Here is a 21897-nt window from a genome sequence, read left to right as displayed (position 1 = left end):
TTTTATTTTATTTTATTTTATTTTATTTTATTTTATTTTATTTTATTTTATTTTATTTTATTTTATTATTTTGGTTGTTGTTGTTGTTTTGTTTTGAGACAGGATTTCTCTTTGTGTAATCCTGGCTGTCCTAAAACTTGCTTTGTAGAGCAGGTTGGCCTCAAACTCAGAGATCTGCCTGCCTCTGCCTCCCAAGTGCTAGGATTAAAGGTGTGCCACCACCTCTCAGCTGTTATGAAAGTTTTATTTTATTATTAGAATTATAATTTTATAGTAATTATAATGTAATCATATATAATTTATATTAAACATAATTGCATCATAAATTGTAATTATATAATACAAAAATAAATTTGTAATTTTCATTAAAAACAACAACAAAGCCTAGTGGTGGTGGTATATGCCTTTAATCCCAGCACTTGAGAGGCAGAGGCAGGAGGATCTCTGTGAGTTCCAGACCAGCCTGGTCTACAGAATGAGTTCCAGGACAGCCAGGGCTACACAAAGAAATCCCATCTTGAACAAACAAAAAACAAAAACAAAGACACAAGGGCACACCGGCATTTGAAATGGACTCAGTGTAACTTCTCAGACTCTCAAGCAAAAAAAGGATAAAACAAGAGGCACTGACATAGCTCTGCAGATTCCATCCCACACTGAATGGGCCTCTATAGCTGGAAATTGTATAACAATTCCACTTGTAGGTAGATTCTCAAAAGAAATTGTCTACAAAATTTTATGGGCAAAGATATTGATAGCAACTTTATTCTTTATAGCTTCCAGCTTTAGCATTCTTCACATTAGTATAAGATAAAAACTGTAAATTAATCTTCAAAAACACCATGCTGTGCAAAAGAATATAGATACTAATATAGTATGTGATCTGTGTTCCATGTTCATGATATTCATAAAATTACAACATTAATTAACAAAATAAAAATGTAAAGAGCACCAGGACTGGTATACATATGTGTAGAGGAATTGTAATCCAGCAACATGGCTGCTCTGATCACATCCAAAAATCTTCTAGGTCTGCATGATCCAGCTGGAATGACACAGCTTTAATCCCTGGGGCTGGAATGCCCTTGGGTACACACATTTAATCTTAAACAATGAAGGTAAAGTTAAGTTGTAAAAGGAAGCATCCATGTTTGAAAGTGACTTCTAATTGATGGGCAGACGACATGATGAATCAGAGGAAGATTTAACGGAACAGGATACGCCCAACTCTAACAAGAACAGAACAAGAAAGAGAGGAGATTGGGAGTGCAGAGAAGGGCAGCTAAGTTGAGGTCAGTCAGTCTTTAGAGAGTCAGTAGAGAAGGCAGTAAGTTCAGTAGAGTTGAGTTCAGTACAGTACAGTACATTATACTATTTTACTTTACATTAATGTACACTGTATCACAGTATAACTTTCTTACTGTTCAGTTGCCTTTTCAAAAATTTAATTCTATAAAGCAGGCAACACTGAGTGAATAAGGATTATAGAAGGTGGCGAAGCACACACACACCTGCTAAGTCAAAAGTTAAGTCAGAGAAAACAAATCATTTCTGTCTCTATTAAGGAAGAAATGGAGGAGGACAGGGGGAGCGAATGAGGAGCTGAACAGAAAAGAAAGGGAAATAGAAGAGGGGATAGCACAGTTGAGAAAAGAAGGAAATGAAATAGAAGGAGACAGGAAGGAGGCAAGAATGGAGACTGACTTACCAAAGATTTTTCCACTATAATGTGCAATTTTAGACTTTGAGGTATTAGTTGTGAATAATTTTTATCCTGGAAAACAATAAAAAATATATACTAATTGTCACTGTGTACTGAGCTTCCTAAAAGCAAAAGTTAACATGCAAAGAAATCAGGAAAGACATACATAAAACCATCATCAAGACTCAAATATAAAAAACATTACTTTCACTTCAAAACATGAGATATTCCCTGTGAGGGCTTCACCCTTAGAAGGAGAAATTTAGGTGCTGGTGGGTGATATGAGCTTCTGGTTAGGTTAGCAAATGCCAAGAGGGCTGCTCAAAACACCTATGTGCAACGCTGAATGATTTCAGTGGGCTGTGTTTATAAAAGTCTCTCTCTCTCCCTCCCTCCAGTTCTCTCTCTCTCTCTCTCTCTCTCTCTCTCTCTCTCTCTCTCTGTGTGTGTGTGTGTGTGTGTGTGTGTGTGTGTGTGTGTGTGTGTAAAACAGTTACAATTAAAGAATAAGAATCATGAATTTGAGGAATGGAAAGGAGTACAGGAAGAATTGGAGAGAGCATAGGGAGGGAGAGAATGAGCTAAATACATAAAAAATTAAAAGTCCACAGGAAAGTTAGCAGCTGAGAATTGGTCTTCATCACATTCTCCCCATGTGGAGCTTATGTGTTCATTATTGCCACATGGTCTTCTGCAGATTAAAACACTTGGATTTTAAGAGAGGCCAGCTGGTCTTTTCTTTCTCCTATGGGCTGTGCCTGAGGTCCTAAATCATTTTCAAGTGTTTTTATTTTCAATAATGAGATAGTTATGATTCTTTATGGTGTGAGATTTTTGTCTGAGGCACATTTTATTTCCAATATAGATCATGTAAAAACATGCTATCTTATATTGATATACAGTACTTATGTATCTACTTATTGCTGGGTTTTTATTCCATTATGTGAAATTCATATGTCACTTTCAGAAAAAAAAATGTAGTCCTTTCTATGCCAAATCTTACAGTCCCATAAACAGTATTTCCTCCTTTTACTTAGTTATATATTATTTATTAAATCAGTACTTGTGGTTTGTGTGTACGGTGTGTCTACCCTTACCTGGTGTTTATAGGAGTGTAGTGGATTTTTATATATCATTCTAATATTTGCTAAGTGTGAATTTCCATCATTGGATACAAGAGCATCACATAATCCACCAAGGAATCCAGTACTGTGATGGGTTAGGGTGATGAAGGGAGACATTCTTGAGTTTATCAGATTTTTACAAGAAAGCAATCAGAGCTTTGTCATTGAGTATCATATCTGATTAGATTTTTATGAATATTATTTATCAAGCACAAACTTTCAGTCTATTACAAGGTTGCATCAAATGAGTATTTTGTTCTCTTCTTTTACTACACAATGGATAAAATGTGAGTTTTCTTCTACACCAGTAATATGGTGGATTACTTGGGTTCCTTTTCAAATACTGGATGCAGTACCCCACTTTTGAAATAAAAGGAGGTGAAACAATCCATTCTACAGAGAAGCTGGTTAAATTCAGGAAGTAGAATGGAAACTGGCGGGGGGCATCTCTGGGAAGGGAGAGGTTCCTGGGAATTTATGGAGGTGACCCTGCCTGAGACTTTGACCCAAAATTTGTCCTGCTACAAGATCTACAAGCATCAACCAATAATGCCCAACTTGAGACCCACCCCATGGGAGAGAGCAATGCTTGACCCTTGTTTTTTCCTGTGTAGCCTTGACTGTCCTGAACTTGCTTTGTAGAAGAAGCTGGCCTTGGACTCACAGAGCTCCACCCGTCTCTGCCTCCCTGAGTGCTGGGATTACAGGTGTGCACCACCTTGCCTGGCACCCTTGACACTATTAACGACACTCTGCTAGGCTTGCAGACAAGATCCTAGCGTAACTGTCTTCTGTGAGGCTTCATCCAGCAACTGATGGAAACTAGATGCAGAGACCGACAGCCAAACAAGAGGCAGAGCTCAGTAAGTTTGTGGAAGAGTGGGGGGGAAGGATTAAGGTAGCCAGAGGGTCAAGGGCACAACCAGAAGACCAACAGAGTCCAACCAACTTGGACCCATGGGAGCTCACCAACTGAGCCACCAACCAAAGAGCATGCACGGGCTGGACGTAGACCATAGCAGCTTGTCCTCCATGGGGGTCCCCTAACAATTGGAATAGAAGCCCGTCTCTGACTCTGTTGCCTGCCTTTGGATCCCTTTCCCCTGGCTGAGCTGTCTTGTCCGGCCTCAGTGGGAGGATGTGCTTAGTCCTGCTGTGACTTGATGTACCAGGGCAGGCTGGTACCCATGAGGGGCCTCCCTTACTCTGCGGAAGAGGAGAGGGGCAATGGGGAAGGGGGTGTGAGGGTGAAACTGGGAGGAGAGGGGGGCTGTAATCAGGAAGTATGTAAAGTAAATAAATACATATATTAATGGGGGAAATGCTTTAGAAAGTCTTTCAAACTGGCCTGATCCACTAAGACTTTACTTCCCCAAAGCATACAAGCCATAACGTCAGCTAAGAGACATACTTAGTCCAGCCAAGTTGCCTAAAAGAGCCAGTGACCAGCCTGCATGGGAACAGTCTTTCTGAGAAGTTGTTTAAAATTTGCCTTTAAAAGCAAACGGGTACCCAAATACTTTAAGGTCATTTAAAACTATGTACTCATTCTGCTTATATATAGTATGTTGAACCTGTTCAGAATTAATGGAGTGCCGAGAAAACCATTTTAATTCCTATTACTCTGCCTTGGATGTGTCAATGTACCTTGCTCCCTATTTTTCCTTTGTGGCTCTTTTTTTTTTGGCCTAAACTTAGCAATGTATGTGTGTTTGAAGACCACCTGGTGGAACAGTGCAGCACTGAAAGCAATGGCAGCACCCCACACCCCGTTTGTTGGAAGCATTCTGTTAATATCTCATTGTGGCTTTGTATGTTGTTCTGAATCAATAAGGCCAGAAAAACGGTTGTCTCTCTCCTGAGACCTCTGTAAAAGATTAGTTAAGGAAACAAGTTTCTCGCTCCTTTTCATTACTGCATCTGCTTGCTGTGCTGTTCCGTGTATAGAGGGCGCCTTCGTTCAGGGCTGCCTCTTAGATCAGACCCTGTCACTCTGATGAGAACAGGCAGAGGCCTGACTTCCTCAGAACAATTCAGGCCTACTCTCTGCTGTTAACGCAGCATTGCCACAGATGTGAGCGGCCTGGAGTTGCCTCAGACTACAGGCTGCCCAGAAGAGGCACCCTCTGACCTGTAGAGCGGCTTGGAGGAGCCCCACCCTCCAGATTCCAGGTTTGTGAGCCACTGACCATTCATGTTTGGTGCTTTTTTTTTTTTTTTCAAGGCGATGCAGCTGTTCCTGTAACAGAGTCATTTCTGTTCCTGTAAGCAACCCCTCACCCAGAGTCCTGTAGGTTAAGCCCAATAAAACACTGGTTCACTAAACTGGACTTTGGTGGTATCCAGACTTTGATGCGCCCTTGATTTCCGACCTGGAGTTCGAATCTCCAAACAGTGTCATATAATACCAAAGACTAGTGCTTCCCCGGAGCGGGTGGACCCTCCATTCTCTGGAGGCCATTCGGTGTGTTTCTGCTGAAGAGTGGAAGGGACTTTTAATTGGCAACTGGCCCTAATGAACAAGTTTCAAAGAAGATTTAGTGTATGTGTGTACAATGAGTGTGTGTGTGTGTATGTGTGTGTGTGTGTGTGTGTGTGTGTGTGTACATGTTCTCTTTATCTTTCTATATTGTCCAGGGGAAACTGCTCAGTCTGTAGCCATCTTCCATGTTTGAGTGATGAACAATGCCCCTCAACTGAATTCCTCATTTCTATGAAACTTGGTATTTTCTCAGTAAGTTTATTAGTGAATCCTTTTAAAATCATAGTGTAATTGATGCTAGAGCTTGGTGGTATTTCTCTCTATCTTCAGCAATATAGAAATGATTGCATATCTCAGAAAATACATTCCATTAGCATACGAGGCTGCATATGAAACATTGAAAGCACTTTCAGAAGGCCCCTGGAAATGATGGCTACTCTTCCTGCCTGGTTCAATAACAAAGGGAATCTTTGTTATTGAAAAGTGCCAACATAAAAATGTTACAAGTACAACATAAGGCAATCAACTTGAAGTGTAACGATAAGTACACTTCCGGGTTATGTGGCATTTGAATGCTTTATTGCAAGGCATAGAATCAAAGGCTATGAAATGTAGTATCTCCACTCATCAGCCGATTAGTCTCCCTTCACGACTGACAAACAATGGGAGCGACTCCTCAGTGTTCCTTACCACTAGAACCCTTACGGTTACCTGTGCGTCGAAATGATCTTTATTGGGCTGTCCTGTTTGCCAGATACGGCTGTAGTTTTCTGCTGACACTGGATTGTCGTTTTTCACTTGATAAACTATGTGCTCAAATCTTGCTGAAGACTCCAGTGATTCAATTCCATAGCTGATATTTTCCAACTGCAGGAACCCCCTGAATTCAGAAAGGCAATTACTATCCAAACCGTGCATACCGCCCCGCCCAAAGCTGTCATCTAAGACGTGAGAAATAAACCACAGTGAAGCAAATGACTTTAAGCATGTTTCCCTGATTGCTGTTGTGGGCACCACTATTAAAAAAAAAAAAAATAGCTGCTAGCACTGGTCTTCATTTTGAGGTATAGCACGGGGTGATTTCCAACTTTGGATCCTCCTTGGCTACCGAGCTGAGGTAGCACGAGCACACTGCCCTCGCCAGCACTGCCCTCCTTTTAAAAGACAGTACTACAATTCAAGATCTGCTGGGGTCCCGGGGAAGGAAGACAAAATTCAAGTCCACCACGTATGTCTCAGGGACAGAAGAGGCATCTGAACAACACAAGACAAGTTGTGTTCTAGTGAGAGGAGAGAGGACTAGAGGAGTATGGAGTCAGAAAAGGCAACTTGCAGCGAAGTACAGAATTGTTGGCAACTTCAAGCTTGACTCCCCAGCGTGGGCGGAGCCCAGATGCAGAGAGTCCAAGCTAAGACATAGTCCACACTCACCACCACCACGATGCTAACAACAGACCAGCAGGCCCAACGCAGGAGAAGCCCCCATTCTTTTTTAAAATCTATTTATTGTTTTATTAATTACAGTTTATTCACTTTATATCTAAGCTGTAGCTCCCTCCATCCCTCATCTCCTCCCTGCCCCCTTCTGAGTCCACTGATAGGGGAGGTCCTCCTCCCCTTCCATCTGACCCTAGCCTATCAGGTCTCATCAGGACTGGCTGCATTGTCCTCCTCTGTAGCCTGGTAAGGCTGCTTCCTCTCCCCCCCCCCCCCAGGGGGAGGTCATCAAAGAGCCAGCCACTGAGTTCATGTCAGAGACAGTCCCTGTTCCCATTACTAGGGAACCCATTTGGATACTGAGCTGCTACGAGAAGCCCCCGTTCTTTTTTTTTTCTGTGTAATATAATATGTATTATAAATAATAAAGTTATATATTATACAACAGAAGTGGTTTACATTTTATATATATTTTTAGTTTAATTTAATTTTTTTTATTATTAGTTACATTTTATCAACTCTGTAACCCAGCTGTATCCCGTTCCCTTTATTCCCTCCCAATCCCAGGCTCCCTCCCTCATCTCCTTCCTGCCCTTTTCCTAGTCTACTGATTGGGGAGGACCTCCTCCCCTTTCATCTGACCCTGTTTTATCAGGTATCTTCAGAACTGGCTGCAAAGTCTTCCTCTGTGGCCTAGAAGGGCTGCTCCTTCCTTGGGGGATGGGGAGGTCAAAGAGTCTACCATTGAGTTCCTGTCAGAAATAGTCCCTGTTCCCCTTACTATGGGAAACCAATTAGTTATTGAGCTACCACAGGCTACATCCGAGCAGAGGTTCTAGGTTATATCCATACATGGTCCTTGGTGGAGTGTCAGTCTCAGAAAAGACCCCTGTGCCCAGATATATTTGGTCCTTGTGGAACTCCTATCCTTTCCACGTCATACTAACTCCCCCCTTCTTTCATATGATTCCCTGCACTCTGCCGAAGGTTTGGTTATGAGTCTTAGTGTCTGCTTTGAAACACTGCTAGGTAGAGTCTTTCAGATGCCTTCTGCGGTAGACTCCTGTCATACAGCCAATGCATATCCCATTTGTCTTTCTAAGTGAGGATTGATCATCTTACCCCATATCCGCTTTCTTGTTTCTTAAGAGTTGTATACCCTATATGAAATACGGTCTGACAGGATTGACTCCTTCTGACAACAAATCTATTCTGTCCCGTAGCACCACTGAGGTCTGTAACCAGGAACTACCTAGAAAAGGCATTATTGTTGGGGACCCAAACTACTGTCTTGGCTAGGAAACATGAAAAGACACAATTTGAGATTCCTGGGGAGACCTCGACACAGTGACTGGGTGAAGCTCAAACATAAGAGATGGTCACAGAGAGGAGAGATTCTGGCACAAAACAGCCATGATATCCAAGGAAATATACAAGTTTGCTGCAATCCTGATTTTAAAAAATCTAAATTCGGGGGTGGGGGAAATCCCAAGGTTTGTGTGGAAGGACAAACGACCCTGATCATTCAAGTAATTCTGGGCAAATCCAGAAGTTTTAAAGCATCAAAATACTGAATTTCAAGTTACACTACAGTTATGCTTGTTGTAACAAAATGGCCTGTTACTGACATGAAACAAAAGCATAGACCAATGGGGTAGGTAGAGAACACAGAAATGAGACCACATATCTACAGTCAACTGATTTTTGACAAACAGAACAATATCTTACACTGGAGAAAAATCTGTGTGAATGCTGTTGGGAAAATTAGATATTCACAAGTAGAAAACTAACATAGATCCCTCTCTTATATTATATAGGATTCAACCAAAAATTGACCGGAGAATTTAGTATAAGATAGGAAACATTGAAAGTACTAGAAGAAAATATACAGGAAAAACTTCGTTTATATTAGCCATTGACAAGAACAGGCATTGGCAAGTGCTTTGCTTAGAAAATAAGCAAACAAAAATAGGGGTCTTAATAAGTAAGAGATAACCAAACTAAAAGTGCCTGCAAAGGAAACAATCAATGAAACAATGAAATGTCATACTGTCAACCATTCATCTGTCCCACTGGACAAGTACCTAGAAAAAAAAATATATATATATATGTGCATAACCACAAAAATTAAGAAAAAAACAGTAATCAAGTCAATAAATGGAAAAAAAAAGACATAAAAGTCACTTCCCAAAATGTGTTCAAGTGGTCAGTAAATACATGGAAAATGTTCAAGCTCATTTCCCATCAGACAAATACAAATCAACACTACATCAAATCAAAACTACAGATAATACAGATCAAAACTACAGGGTAGGTTAGCATGGGGTAGAGCACTTGCATGCCCGGCCCAAGTCCTTGGAGAGATGCCCAAACACTGGAAGAAAGAAAGGGGAGAATGGCACTGAGATTTCTCCTGGTGCCAGTAGGGATGGCTATCACCCCTGAAATCCAAAATAGCAAACGCCAGCCGTGACGAGGGAAAAGGAGCTCCACACAGTGCTGGCGGGAAGCAGCCGGCTCCTTCACTCCTGGGCACGCACGGTGCTCGGCAGCTTTCCACCAGCGTGACAGAGCACCCGAGAAACCTTGGACAGGAAGGATTTATATCTTCCTCATGGTTTTGGGGACTCCAGCTCGTGAGCTCTTGGCCTTTTTTCTGAGCCTGTGGACAGGCAGAGCCTCGTGGTTCAAGACACATAAAAGAACAGCTCTTCACTTCACATTGGGCAGAAACCAAAGAGGGAGGGAAACAAGACAGACACCTCAGAGATAACACTCCAGTGACCTCTGTCCTCTGCCTAAGCCCCTTCACCTCATAGCCCCTTCCACCGTGAACTCATCATGGATCAACCCATCAGCAATCATCTTTTTATTGTGACACCACCTGGGACCAGGCTTCCCGCGCACAAGCTCATGGATGGTGTGTCGGAGCAGAACCACGAAACACAGAGAGAAACAGAGTCAGGGGACCTAAAAGGGTCCTAGTGCTGTGTTTATGGCAACAGTACTCACAGTAGCCAAAATATGAAGCCTACCTACCTGTCCCTAACAGGTGACTGCACGAAGGAAATACGAGCTATATACAGAGCTGAGTACCGTCTGGCCACAAAAACTCATGCCAAATACAGGAAGATGATGGAGTTAAATGATATAACATCTGTGGCAGATGCAGAAAGACAAGTATCTTGTTTTCTTTTTGCAGTGTGGGTTAGAAAACAATTTTTGAGGGCTACTGAAATTAATGGAAAGGCTACAAGGGAAGTAGCCATAGGGAAGAGGAAAGGGTGTAAGAGCAGGGAGTTGAAGCCATGCTGCATAGTTGTGTCGAAATGCCACGGTGAGGTCAACTGACGCATAAGTTAGTTCGTGTCCACAGATACAATAAATACAATACATTAAGGAAGACAAAGACCTAGAAGTTGATGAGAATTCTAAGAAGAATGTTCTGGTAGTTACAAGGTGACATTAAGAAAAAAGCAGAATTCATAATAGACATCTTGAAAGCACTGACATGAGAGAACGCAGAGCCTCCCTTCTCTATTTCTGAGTCATCTTCCTTTGACGACCTCTTTGCATTTCCCACAGAAATGTCAAATTCACTCATTTCTGTGAAACCACTTGATCGCCGAGGAGTCTTCTTTATTAGCTGTCTCATGCTCGGCACTAAACTCATACTGTATTGTGTGGGTCTACTAGAGTTAAATAACCAATGAAGACCATTTCCCCATCATTTAGATAACAACAGAAAGTAAACCTCCAGCTTTTAAAGTGCTCTAGAGTTCTCATTTCTCAGACCATCCCATCCAACCCAGCATCCGGGAAACACTTCTGCTCAGGATGCCCTTAGCTGGGTTAATCCGAGTGACAACCTAGGTTCAGATGTTGGGATGAATGGAAGGCCACTGGAAAACTAACTTTCAGAGTTTCATTGTAGCTTCTCTGGATCTATGTCCACTTGCTGTGGTTTAAGGCATCTCCCACTGCATTTACATATAAAGATTCTCTGGGATGTTGTTACCTGAGACCAGAGCAGGTGTTGAGGGTCACAGTGGAATTTGGAGATTCCTCAACATATCCTCGGTAATGGCAGTGTGTCTAAAAAACAAGTCACACAGGTAAACACCAAATTCTCTTTTCTTTTTTTTAAGAACAACAACAACAACAACAAAATGTGCTGCCAAATATTTCAGAATTTATGATAGTAATAGATTTGATAATATTAAATCATGAATTGTGTAGAAACAGTAATGCAAAGTCTCGGGAAATAAGATTTGGGGCACTCTTTACCTGGCACATGTGTGTTTTCTCCATTTTTCTACTCCTTTCCCATGGCATTTCCATGTATAACAATTATCCATATGACAGTTGGTTAGAGTTCCAAGGAGGAAAACATTTGAATTAGTGTCAACATGGAGCTTGGGACGTAGCACCATGGGAGGGTTCTCCTGGTACATGCAAAGTCCTGAGTTCAGCCTCAGCAACCACAGACTTAAAGTATTCTAATTATACTGTGCATCCCTTTCAACAGCAAAACATAAGACAACAAATATCTAAGACATCTGATTCTTACCATAAAGCGTGAAGAGTCAGAATACAAAATTCCAGTTTCATTACGTGTATAAACCAGAAAATTCGGGGATATGAATGAGCTAGAAGGAAATCAATAAATACAATTTAAGACATAGTTTAACTCGAATATACACACTAGTAAAAATAATGTTAAGTGCAATTGTTTCATATAATAACAGGATTTAATCATAACAATTTTAGCGTGTTATCATTCTTGATACTGTTTTTCTAAAAACTGGTAGATGGGCAGAATCATGAAAACTCAACACCTGGACAGACCCTAGGACAGCACTGTCAGGGATGGCTTCACTGAACGAATACCCGCTACTATGTCTGCCACAGGATGGGGCTTCTTCGGGGTCCTAGAATAGAGCACTGAAGGAAGACAGTATACAGCCTCTGGTCAGACAGAGCCACCTACTGTTAAATGACAAGGAACAAGGCCTGGGTGTTGTAGCGTGGACACAGAGTATACAGGATGACGGGACAAGGCTCGTGAGATAGATGACTACTAGACACAAAGAACAAGGCATATGGACTCTCAGACAGAGCTGGGATAAAATGAGAGGGACTTGATCCAAAAACGTGTTTACATATATGAAGAACCAGCAATGGATACTGTGTCTGGAACAAAGTGTGGAGCGACAAGAAAGACAGTGAGATAGTGTCACAGATGGTGAAAACTTTGGAGGGTTGGGGCAGATGAAGAGAGTAGCAGACCAACATTTTAAGAGAGTCCAATTCTATGTTGACAGCAATCTGCAGGGCAAATACACAGAAGCTAAGGCCAGGTAGAAGACCAACACTGCCATCCAGGCCATCCATGATGGGGTCATGATGGAAGCCATGTTCCACCAATTATGTATACGCTTGAAGAGTAAACACATAGGAGAGAATAACTCCCTGGACCTGGGAGAAGGAAAAATTTAAAAAAGTGCTAAAGATGAGTCCAAGGAGTGTACTAACTTTTTCATTTTCCCTTTTGCTTTTTAACAACAACAATAAAAGAATGGCTTGCCATTTACTAAGCAGGTAATAAAAACTGAGGACTTGGGAAGAGCATTAAAGTTCACTTTTAGCAAGTTGCTAACAGGAACTGTAGCAAACCTTTGATTATGAAATAAGTAGTGAATGGGTGTGGCATCCATTGCAATGGAATAATGTATAGATACAAATTACAAGCAGCCAACAGTGAATACACTTATAGGCACAAGACTGAACCGAAACACAAACTGATTGAATACGCACTACAAATAAGGTTCATTTCGTAGTCTCAGATCAGAAAGATGAAGCAGAATTTGTGAAGGAGTAATGCAGGCAGAAAGACAACGGTAGGAATACTGGTAAGAGTCAGATCAGGGCCAGGGCAGGATGGTATCCTGTAATCCAATGGAGAAAACATTTTGTGAAAAAAAAAAAAGACATTGACCAGTTATGCCAAATGTCATCAGTTGGTAGAGAAAGGACGACTAAATGAAGACTGAAACACAACCACAGCATTTAAAAAGTCTGAAGGCCAGTGATAATTTATAAAAATTTCCAATCACTTTCAGTGGGCCACACTGTAGAAGGAAAGGCCAGTGTGAGGTTAGCAGACACTATGTCTGAAGATAACCTCTGCAGCCGTGCTCAACAGCAAGGCGAAAGGAAGATGAGCAAGGATTGCCGCCCATCTTTGTTGATCCTTGAGGCTCTGGAGAGACTGTCCGATCCTTCCCAGAAGAAATGCTGCGAAAATGTAATGAAGATGTAGAAAGACTGGCTGCTGCTTTGAACTGTGGGTGGGAAGAGACTAACCAAAATTACAGGAGACCTGTTACATAAGGAAAGAACCATTTCTGCACTGCACTGAGGTTACCAAAGCTGACAATGGAGACTTTCATATGTCAAACACCCTAACAAAGGTTGTCTAAAATCACATAAATAATTAGTACACCAAAAGCTGACAGTACTTGAATTTCCCAACAGTAGCCACTTGATTACTGTGTATTTGATTTCAGAAATCCATGCAACTTACCATGCTTGGGTACAAGAGAACACATAATTGAAGATTTCCAAGTATGTTATTTATTTCTCAATTAAAAAAATATAAATCTGGGGGCTGGAGAGATGGCTCGGTGGTTAAGAGTACTGTCTGCTCTTTCAGAAGTCCTGAGTTCAATTCCCAGCAACCACATGGTGGCTCACCACAATCTATACTGGGCTCTGATGCCCTCTCCTGGCATACAGGTATACATGCAGATAGAGCACTCATATGTAAAATAAATAAATATTATATATATATATATAACTCTAAAAAATTAAATACAAAAGCCTCATGGACCCAATACTATGGATCTAATGGGTCCTAAATTGAAAAGTTGACTGACCATTATTCTACTGCACTACTAAATTTAAATACTGCATAGAAACTTTAAAAGAGTAAAAACCAAGCATTGCCCTTTTTTTTTCCTTTTGCCAAAAGAGAAAGTAAGTCTTACTAGTTCCTGAGATGCAGAGAGTAGGGTTTCCCATCAACTGTAATGATGTAAGTCACCTAAAATAAAGCAAGTTGATAGATATTTTAGTAAAGCAGATGTGTGCAATGTAAGACAGTATTTTTCACTTGCTAATTAAAAATACCTCAGTACGTTAAAAATAAAATATTCTTTAGAGTCTATTGTGTTAATTAGTAAGATTTTAGAGTTGATTGATTTCAGAAGAGTGTGATTTGGTGTGTAGCTGAGAATGTTTAAAAGAAATATATTTTGAAAAATATAATTTTAGCATTATTAATATTCCATCAATTTCTTTTGTATAGGAAGACATAAATTTCTAATAAAAAAATAAGGCATCATTGACGGCTTGTGTTACGTACCAAATATAAAGAACAAATAAACAACTTATAAATACATACATATTATATTACACATATTATCAACTCTCAACATGTAAAACTACAAGGGAAAAGAAGCCTACACAGACAGGAAGGCATGAGGGATATTACAGCCCCAGGGTTGGGGCTTCCCAGTATCAGGAACTGCGTGACAAAGGCTTTCACCCTCCTGGTCCATGTTACCCAAAGCCTGAGTGACCTTGGAGCTCGTGTTTACATCCAGTGCAGACTGACGCCAAGCCTCTCCACGTTTCATTCTAAGCTGAACTAACAGGACCTGCGAACTTTGTAGGAGACACCAGGAAGTTCAAGAAGACCCGGATGTAGACCAAGCTGCTCAGCGCCCCCATATGACCCCTGCAAAGCGCTACATCAGATCCAACGCGATGCTAGAGTGAAGAAACAAGATTGCAGTGATAATTTTATGAAAATATTTCTTACGTTGAAAGAGACTGGAGCTTTTGCTCGAAGTCAAAACTGAGTTAACAATTCATCATTTAATGTAAATTTAATAGCGATTCACTCAAGAGTCCCTTAAGCCTCTGATCCTCCGGCTCTTAGAATCTCTGCCCGCTCTGCAGTGTTTCCTTAGCCTTAGGTGTGCGAGTGTTCTGTAAAAGTATCATGTTCCTGTCCCAGAGAAGAATGCTTTTGTACAAATGTGTGTTTTGATAATTATCTTGGGAAAAAAGCAAATAAGACAAAGGTGACCTTATACAGCAGATATCAGCCATTAATGCTAGAAACAGCATTTATTCAACAACACAGAAAACACAACATGAGGAAGGAATGTGGGATGTTCTACAGGTTTATTTAAAAGAGCCTCACAGGGGATTAACTCAGATTTGATGTCTAGCAAAAGTTCTAGTCTCTTAAATAGAAACAATACTTTCATAAAAAAAAATTATCACCAGCTCACCGAAGTTTGGCAATTTCTCATAAAACTAAACATATCCTTACCATAGGATTTGGCAATCACTACATTGGCTGTTTTTATATAAGAATGAACAATTTGTACCAGCTCAGGAACGTTGCTTGCTGTTACATTTAGAATCACCAAAAAAAAAAAAAAAATAGAATCACCAAAAGCTAGAAGCAACCAGAGAGCATTTCAGAAAATCAACTGATTAGCAAATAGTGGCCCATCTAAATAATGCCACTTTACCTAGCAAGAGAAAGAAAGGAGCACTCATGCCATTGAAGGGCAGGATAGAATATTAAACACATATTAGTAAGTGAAAAAAAAATTTATACACAATCTAGATACATTGTCACTGTGTTTGGAACACATTCTAGAAAAGGCAAAACCACAAAGACTAAAATGAGAAGTGGTCACCAGGTTTGTCTCTCTCTCTCTCTCTCTCTCTCTGTGTGTGTGTGTGAAAAAATACAGACCATCAAAATTAGAATAGAAGATAAGTACTTACTAATTGCAGATGATATCATATATACCAATAGCAGTAAAAAGTTCAATTAAAAATTCTGGTAGAAGAAATACATGAATTTAAACTTTTTTTTTTAAGAATACAGAAACCAACAGAAAAAATCTAAAGCATGGGATGTTTATCTTAAATGGAAATCAAAGAAGCAATCCCATTTATGATATCTACAAAAAAAATATTCCAGAAATATGTAACCAGTGTGTTGAAAGAGTGAAAGCTATAAAACTTTGATAAAATATTTGAAGATGACAAAGAAATGGCAAGGCATCCCACACTCAGAAGAAGCAGTATTATGCTAAATGAACATAGTGTTAAGATGATTCCTATCCCTAAACCAGAGCACCTCTCAATCCTCATCAGAGGAGCTTCTCCTGGCAGTGGGTGACAATTAACACAGACACCCTCAACTGATCAATATGCAGAGAAGAAGACACTTCAAAGTACTCAGCCTTCTATCACATATCACATCCCTCTGACAAGGTGCAGGGATATCTGGGAAAGAGGGGCTGAAAGTAGGCAAGAGCCACGGGGGTGAATAACATCAAGGAACCAGTGTTTTCTAGACCCATAGAGAAGTTGCAAATGGAGCTCACAGCTACTGTAACAATATGCATAAGACTGCCTGCACTTCAGTCAAGAGAGAGACTGAGAGAGAGAAAGAGCCACAGAGAGACAGAGAGAGAAAGACACACAGAGAGAAAACCCCAGAATATCGGAGGAAACTAGCCATGAAATCTTGCCGCTAGCTGACCACTGGCATTTGGTAGCTGCTAGGAGAGGAAGAGACAATTTATTTTAATGATGTGACCCTCTGATAGGTGGACATACAGTAGGGTAGGCCCCAACCACCAAGACTACCTGGGCAACACAAACTGGATTCAATAGGGAGAGGAAAAAAATAACGAAGAAACTTCAACGTTGGCTGGGAAGGAATGAGAAAGTGGAAAGGATGGTTAAGGGAGGGTTGAGTTGGGGGTGGATTATGTAAGAAATTCTCAAGGAACTAATAAAAACGTTGTTTAAAAGAAAAAAATGTGGGAAGCGTGTAACTGGAAATATTAACTCTCGGGGTGAACTGAGATAATTCAGATGTCCAAGAGGAACCTAAGCTTGAAATTAAAATTCAAGATACTGACCACCAGCGCTGGAGAGATGACTCAGTAGTTAAGAACACTGACTGCCCTTCCAGAGGACCTGGGTTTAATTCCCAGCACCCACATGGTTGCTCACAGCTGTCTGTAACTCTGGTTTCAGGATTTCTGACACCCTCATACAGACATGAATGTAGGCAAAACATCAATGAACTTGAAAATAAAATTAATTAAAAATTGCAAAAAAAAAATAAATTATCAACTTTTGAAACTGTCTTATAATCCTTAAATATTGTGATTGAACACATGATCTTAAAAGATTGATGATAAATTTTTAAATGCTTAACAACACTGAGTGCTATCCTAACTGTACAAAAAGCATCATTTTGTTTTGGTGATTCTTAAAGCCTCTAAAGTTTTTTATATTATTATTATTGTTGTTGTTGTTTTGATAATATCATAGGAAAAATCTGTACTTTTCAACTTATGTCACATTTAACTTGTTTATAAATTTAATTTTTACATATAAAATGAAACTTTGTGTATGAAAGGTAGTCTAGTCCGTGAAAAATAATCTTTATACTCAATACAAGTTCTTTTCTAAATGTCAATGATGTCTCTCACAAAATTAGGGAGGGAAATCCTCTAAAATAAACATGCAACCTAAAATAATTTTGAAGAGTCCAATCAATCTTAAAGAAAAAGAACAAAGAAGAAAGCATCAAAACTGACTTCAAAATATACAAAAAAAAAAAAAACAACTGTAGTAATCAAAACAGCATGATGTTGAAAGAAAAAAGCAGACATGAAGGCCAACAGAATAGCATAGAAAATTCAGATGTAAACTTACATTTACAACATTGATTTTTTTTTTTCCCACAAAAGCACTAAGAAAATTCAAGAAGTGGGAAATAGTAAGATCTGGAGAGGACAGGAACCCCACAAGGAGAGCAACAGAACCAGAAAATTTGAACACAGGGGTCTTCCCAGAGACTCATACTCCAACCAAGTACCAGGCATGGAGATAACCTGGAACCCCTGCACAGATGTAGCCCATGGCAGTTCAGTGTCCAAGTGGGTTACATAGTAATGGGAAGAGGGACTGCCTCTGACTTAATCTGATTGGCCTGCTCTTTGATCACCTCCCCCTGAGGGGGGAGCAGCCTTACCAGGCCACAGAAGATGACAATGCAGCCACTCCTGATGTGATCTGATAGACTAAGATCAGAAGGAAGGAGAGGAGGACCTCCCCTATCAGTGGACTTGGGGAGGGGCATGCATGCAGAAACGAGAGGGAGGGTGGGACTGGGAGGGGAAGAGGGAGGGGCTTATGGGGGAATACAAAGTGAATAAAGTGTAATTAATAAAATTAAATTAAATTAAAAAAAAGAAAATTCATTGGAAAAGGGACAGACTTTCCAATAAATGGCACTGGAAATATTGTATATGCACACAAAGAATGAAAATACTCAATATAAACAAATATTTAGCATCATTGTTTATGGTAAAAGATCAAAACCATAATGAGTCATTATGTTTGTCTCTTGAAATAGCTATTATTACCAAAAAGACAAAAGATAAGACGTGTTGGTGAGGATGTAATGAAATTAGACTCCTTATACACCAGCAGTGGGAATGATAATGGTACATCCACTATGGGAAACAGTGTAGAGACTCCTCAAAAAATACTCAGAATTATCACATAGTCCCTCAATTCAACACATCACTACGTTTCTAAAAGAAGGAAAGTCAGGTCTCTGTGAGCTTACCTACTGTTCAATATCCATTACAAGTGATTCAAAGTTGCTAAAATATGAAGAATAAAATGTGTATTGATGGTTGCACAGGCAAAGAAAAGGTGATGGCAGTGTGTGTCTACATTGTAAATAGGATTGAGGTTTTTGGTTATCATTTAACACAATCCTCTATCCGCGTACACACGCACCCCACAATGGTCGACTCTTCAGCTTTCACAGGAGGCAATCCTTACACATTTGTTTGGATGAGGCCAGAGATTGCAATATTAAGTAAAACATCAGTTATGGAATGATCAACGCGAGATTGGCCTTAACAACCAAAAGTCCACAGAATAGACAAGAATAGACTGCCAGTTGTCAAGGTCTAGAGAGTGGGAAAAATAGAGAATTGTGGCGTTGTGGCTTTAACATATTCAATATGAGTCAGCTCTAGAGAACCAATGTACACACCGCATGTGAATATTTGTTAAAGAAGGTAGATCATTTGTTCATGTTCTTGCCACAAATAAAAGCACCAAAGCCCATAAGGAGAGTTTAGATAGTGTTAAGTCTCTTTAGTGCACCGATCGTCCTAATGGCATCACAGATGTGTGCCTATGCCAAAACTCATCAAAATGTTCGTTCACTGTGTGCACTTTTACTATCAAGAATACTTCAAGAGAGCTTTAAAAGTCATTTCCAAAAGTAGATTCTATCATGGTAAAGACAACTTCAAGACTCGCATATAAGGGCTGTTGAGATAGCTTAGTGGGTGAAGGAGCCTGCCTCCAAGCCTGACAGTTCAAGCTCTGTCCTGAGGACTGGCATGGCAGGATTATTCTCTAACCTTCACACGTGGACCCTGGCACGTATGCATCCAAACAGATACACACACATACAGGCACACACGCACACACTCACACACACACATGCAGAGAGAGAGACAGAGACAGAGAGAGACAAAGACAGACAGAGATGGAGAGAGACAGACAGACAGGATGCTAACTAAATTTTAAATGATTTTATTTATTTATTTATTTATTTATTTATTTATTTATTTATTTATTTATTTAGTGTTTGTGGGCGTTTTGCCTGCATGTGTCTGTGCAGGAGAACGTTCAGTGCCTGGGAAGGCTGGGAGGAGGTATATCAGACACCATGCAACCGGAGCCGCAGACAGTTGTAAACTGCCACGTGGGTGCTTGTGATTGAACCAGTGCTCTCTGGAAGGCTAGTGAGTACTCAAGTATTGAACCCTCCAGGTTCTCAGTGAGAAAAAGTATTTCCTGCCTACACGTTGACTGTTAGAACCTTCATTATCTAGAACTAGGCAGGCAAACTGTGTCCCAACGTATTTGTATATCCGTATATGTATGTATGCATGCATACACATGCATTATAGTCCTTTCTTTAATGGAACTCAGCTTATGATGACATTTGTCTCATTTTACATGTTCTAAATTTTCCTAAAAACCAGTTTCTCTACTAAAAAAAAGCTTTTAATTTGCACTCTGGGTCATTGTCATGTACATTTTACATTAATCTTTTCTATATTGATTTTATTTTCCTACTAAAATGACTTCTGGGAAATGTTCAATGTTTCTTGAAATCTGAGAACAAAAAAAAAAAAAAAAAGACTTTTGAAACAGATGGGGAAAGGGAGCTGGCACGGGAAACAACAGTGGGGCGGGAGGCTCAGAGAAAGAAGTAAAAGGCTGTTCTATGCAAGTGACCACAGTCCGGGTCAGCAAACGTTCGTTCGCCCTCAGCGGTGCGCAGTGAGCGGGAACCAGCTCTGGAAAACTAACCTTCCCTTCTGAATCTCCGCCCTTGCGCGGCTCTGTCCTCCGAGGCACTGTGATGTGCAGGTATATTCCTTCCGAATCTGCAGCAAGAATGTATAATTTGTTGTTTGGGGTTTTTTTTTTTTTTATTTTGTTTGCTTCGGTTTACTTCCTGAATCCTCGATAGTCCAGTTCCAGCCAGCATTGCTGAGTTCCCTGGGGACCCTGATGTGCTTGGCACACTTACTTGTAATAAACCCACTCGCTTCCTAGAGGTGCAACTTTCGACAAAAAGTTAGAGGCACAATTTTCGACAAAAATGTAAGGAGCCATTGGAAATACAAAGGACAAGCTGTTCAACCCGGCAAGCTGTCCCATTCCTCCTCAGGGCTGCGGGGAGCAACCAGAGGGCGGCGGTAGCCAGCACCTGCACCCCTCTTCCCAGGATGCCCGGACCTCAGAAGACTAATCGTTTTCCTGCTCTTTGTCCAGGCCCAAAGACAGCGCAGATGCCACCGTGATTACCCTGGGTTCACCTACTCCGGACTGGGGTTGGGGCTGGAGGGGGGCAAGATGGAGGACGGGCATCACTAGGCATCCGAGACCAGGGTGCTATCCTCTCTCGGCTGCGGAAAAGCAGAAGGGAAGGAGTGGGGTGCTCGCAGGGCCTTACCGAGGCGGGCTAATAGCATGGCAAACTCGGCAAGCAGGAAGAGCAGAGGCATGACTGGGGCTGAGTGCAGAAAGCACACCCGAGCTCAAGACCGTTGGCAGCCGTGGGGCACGTGGGCAGCGTGGGAGGCCGCCCACCTAGGGCTAGCCAGAGGCTAGCTCAGGGGCTCCGCCTGGCAGCGAACTAGCACCAGCTTCTGACGCAGGCCCTTGCTCTGGGGGCCATAAAACTACAAGCAATCACGGCTTGTCTTGCTTGGTTATTTTTTTTTTTTTTTCCTCTCCGCTTCACCGTTTCCTGGCATTTTTATTGCGACAGAATATGAAAAGTAAACTGGGAATATCACTTATGAGTTGCTGTAATGAAGTACCATTTCCAAAAGCAACGTGAAGAAGAAAGGGTTTATCTCATCTTTTAGAGTCCATCACCCAGGGAAGTCAAAGCAGAAATTCGAGGCAGGAACCTGGAGGCAGGAACTGAAGCAGAGACAGTGGAGGAGCGCTGCTACCTGGCTGGCTTTCCATGAATTGTTCCACTTGTTTGCTTACACAGTTCAGAACTCCTTGCCCAGAGGCGGCAATGCTCACAGTGAAGTGGGCCCACCCGCCAATCATCAGTCAAGAAAATGCACCACAGACTTGCCCGCAGCCCAGTCTGATGAGGGAGTTTTCTCAACTGAGACACTGACCCTCTAGCTGCAGTCAAATTTACATAAGCTAGCCAGCAGGGTGACACTGCACACTTAGAAACGCATAAAGACGGGAAGAGCAACCAGGCAAGGCGAGTTGGAGAAGCTTTAGAGAGTGGCGCGGGCTGCCATCCATGCTTTCCCGAGAATGTCCAGCTCTGCACAGGCAAAGCCCATCTCCCCTGCATCCATGGCTGACAAATCTCCTGTCACCGCAGCTCACCCCCCCTGTACGGAGCAACCAGTACCAACAGCCACAAACAGAGTAAGCGTGAAAACTGAGTTAGCTGGGTT

General features: G+C 41.2%; 1 protein-coding gene across 1 annotated transcript in view; it reads right to left on the bottom strand.

Annotated features, from left to right (window-relative positions):
* LOC129666343 (disintegrin and metalloproteinase domain-containing protein 18-like) overlaps positions 1–20967 on the bottom strand; it is a 57020-nt gene extending 36053 nt beyond the window's left edge. The window contains exons 1-7 of the mRNA XM_055593400.1: positions 20916–20967; positions 20267–20343; positions 13795–13850; positions 11316–11394; positions 10764–10840; positions 6020–6188; positions 1709–1774 (exon numbers count right to left, since the gene is read on the bottom strand). Of these exons, the coding sequence (XP_055449375.1) occupies positions 1709–1774; positions 6020–6188; positions 10764–10840; positions 11316–11394; positions 13795–13850; positions 20267–20343; positions 20916–20967 (576 nt within the window). The remainder of the gene's footprint in view (positions 1–1708; positions 1775–6019; positions 6189–10763; positions 10841–11315; positions 11395–13794; positions 13851–20266; positions 20344–20915) is intronic.
* Positions 20968–21897: the final 930 nt, after the last annotated feature.

Source organism: Psammomys obesus, unplaced genomic scaffold (assembly GCF_907164565.1).
Source record: "Psammomys obesus unplaced genomic scaffold, mPsaObe1.curated_primary_1811, whole genome shotgun sequence".
NCBI classification, from domain to species: Eukaryota; Metazoa; Chordata; class Mammalia; order Rodentia; family Muridae; genus Psammomys; species Psammomys obesus.
This window is presented reverse-complemented; position numbering and strand designations above follow the sequence as displayed.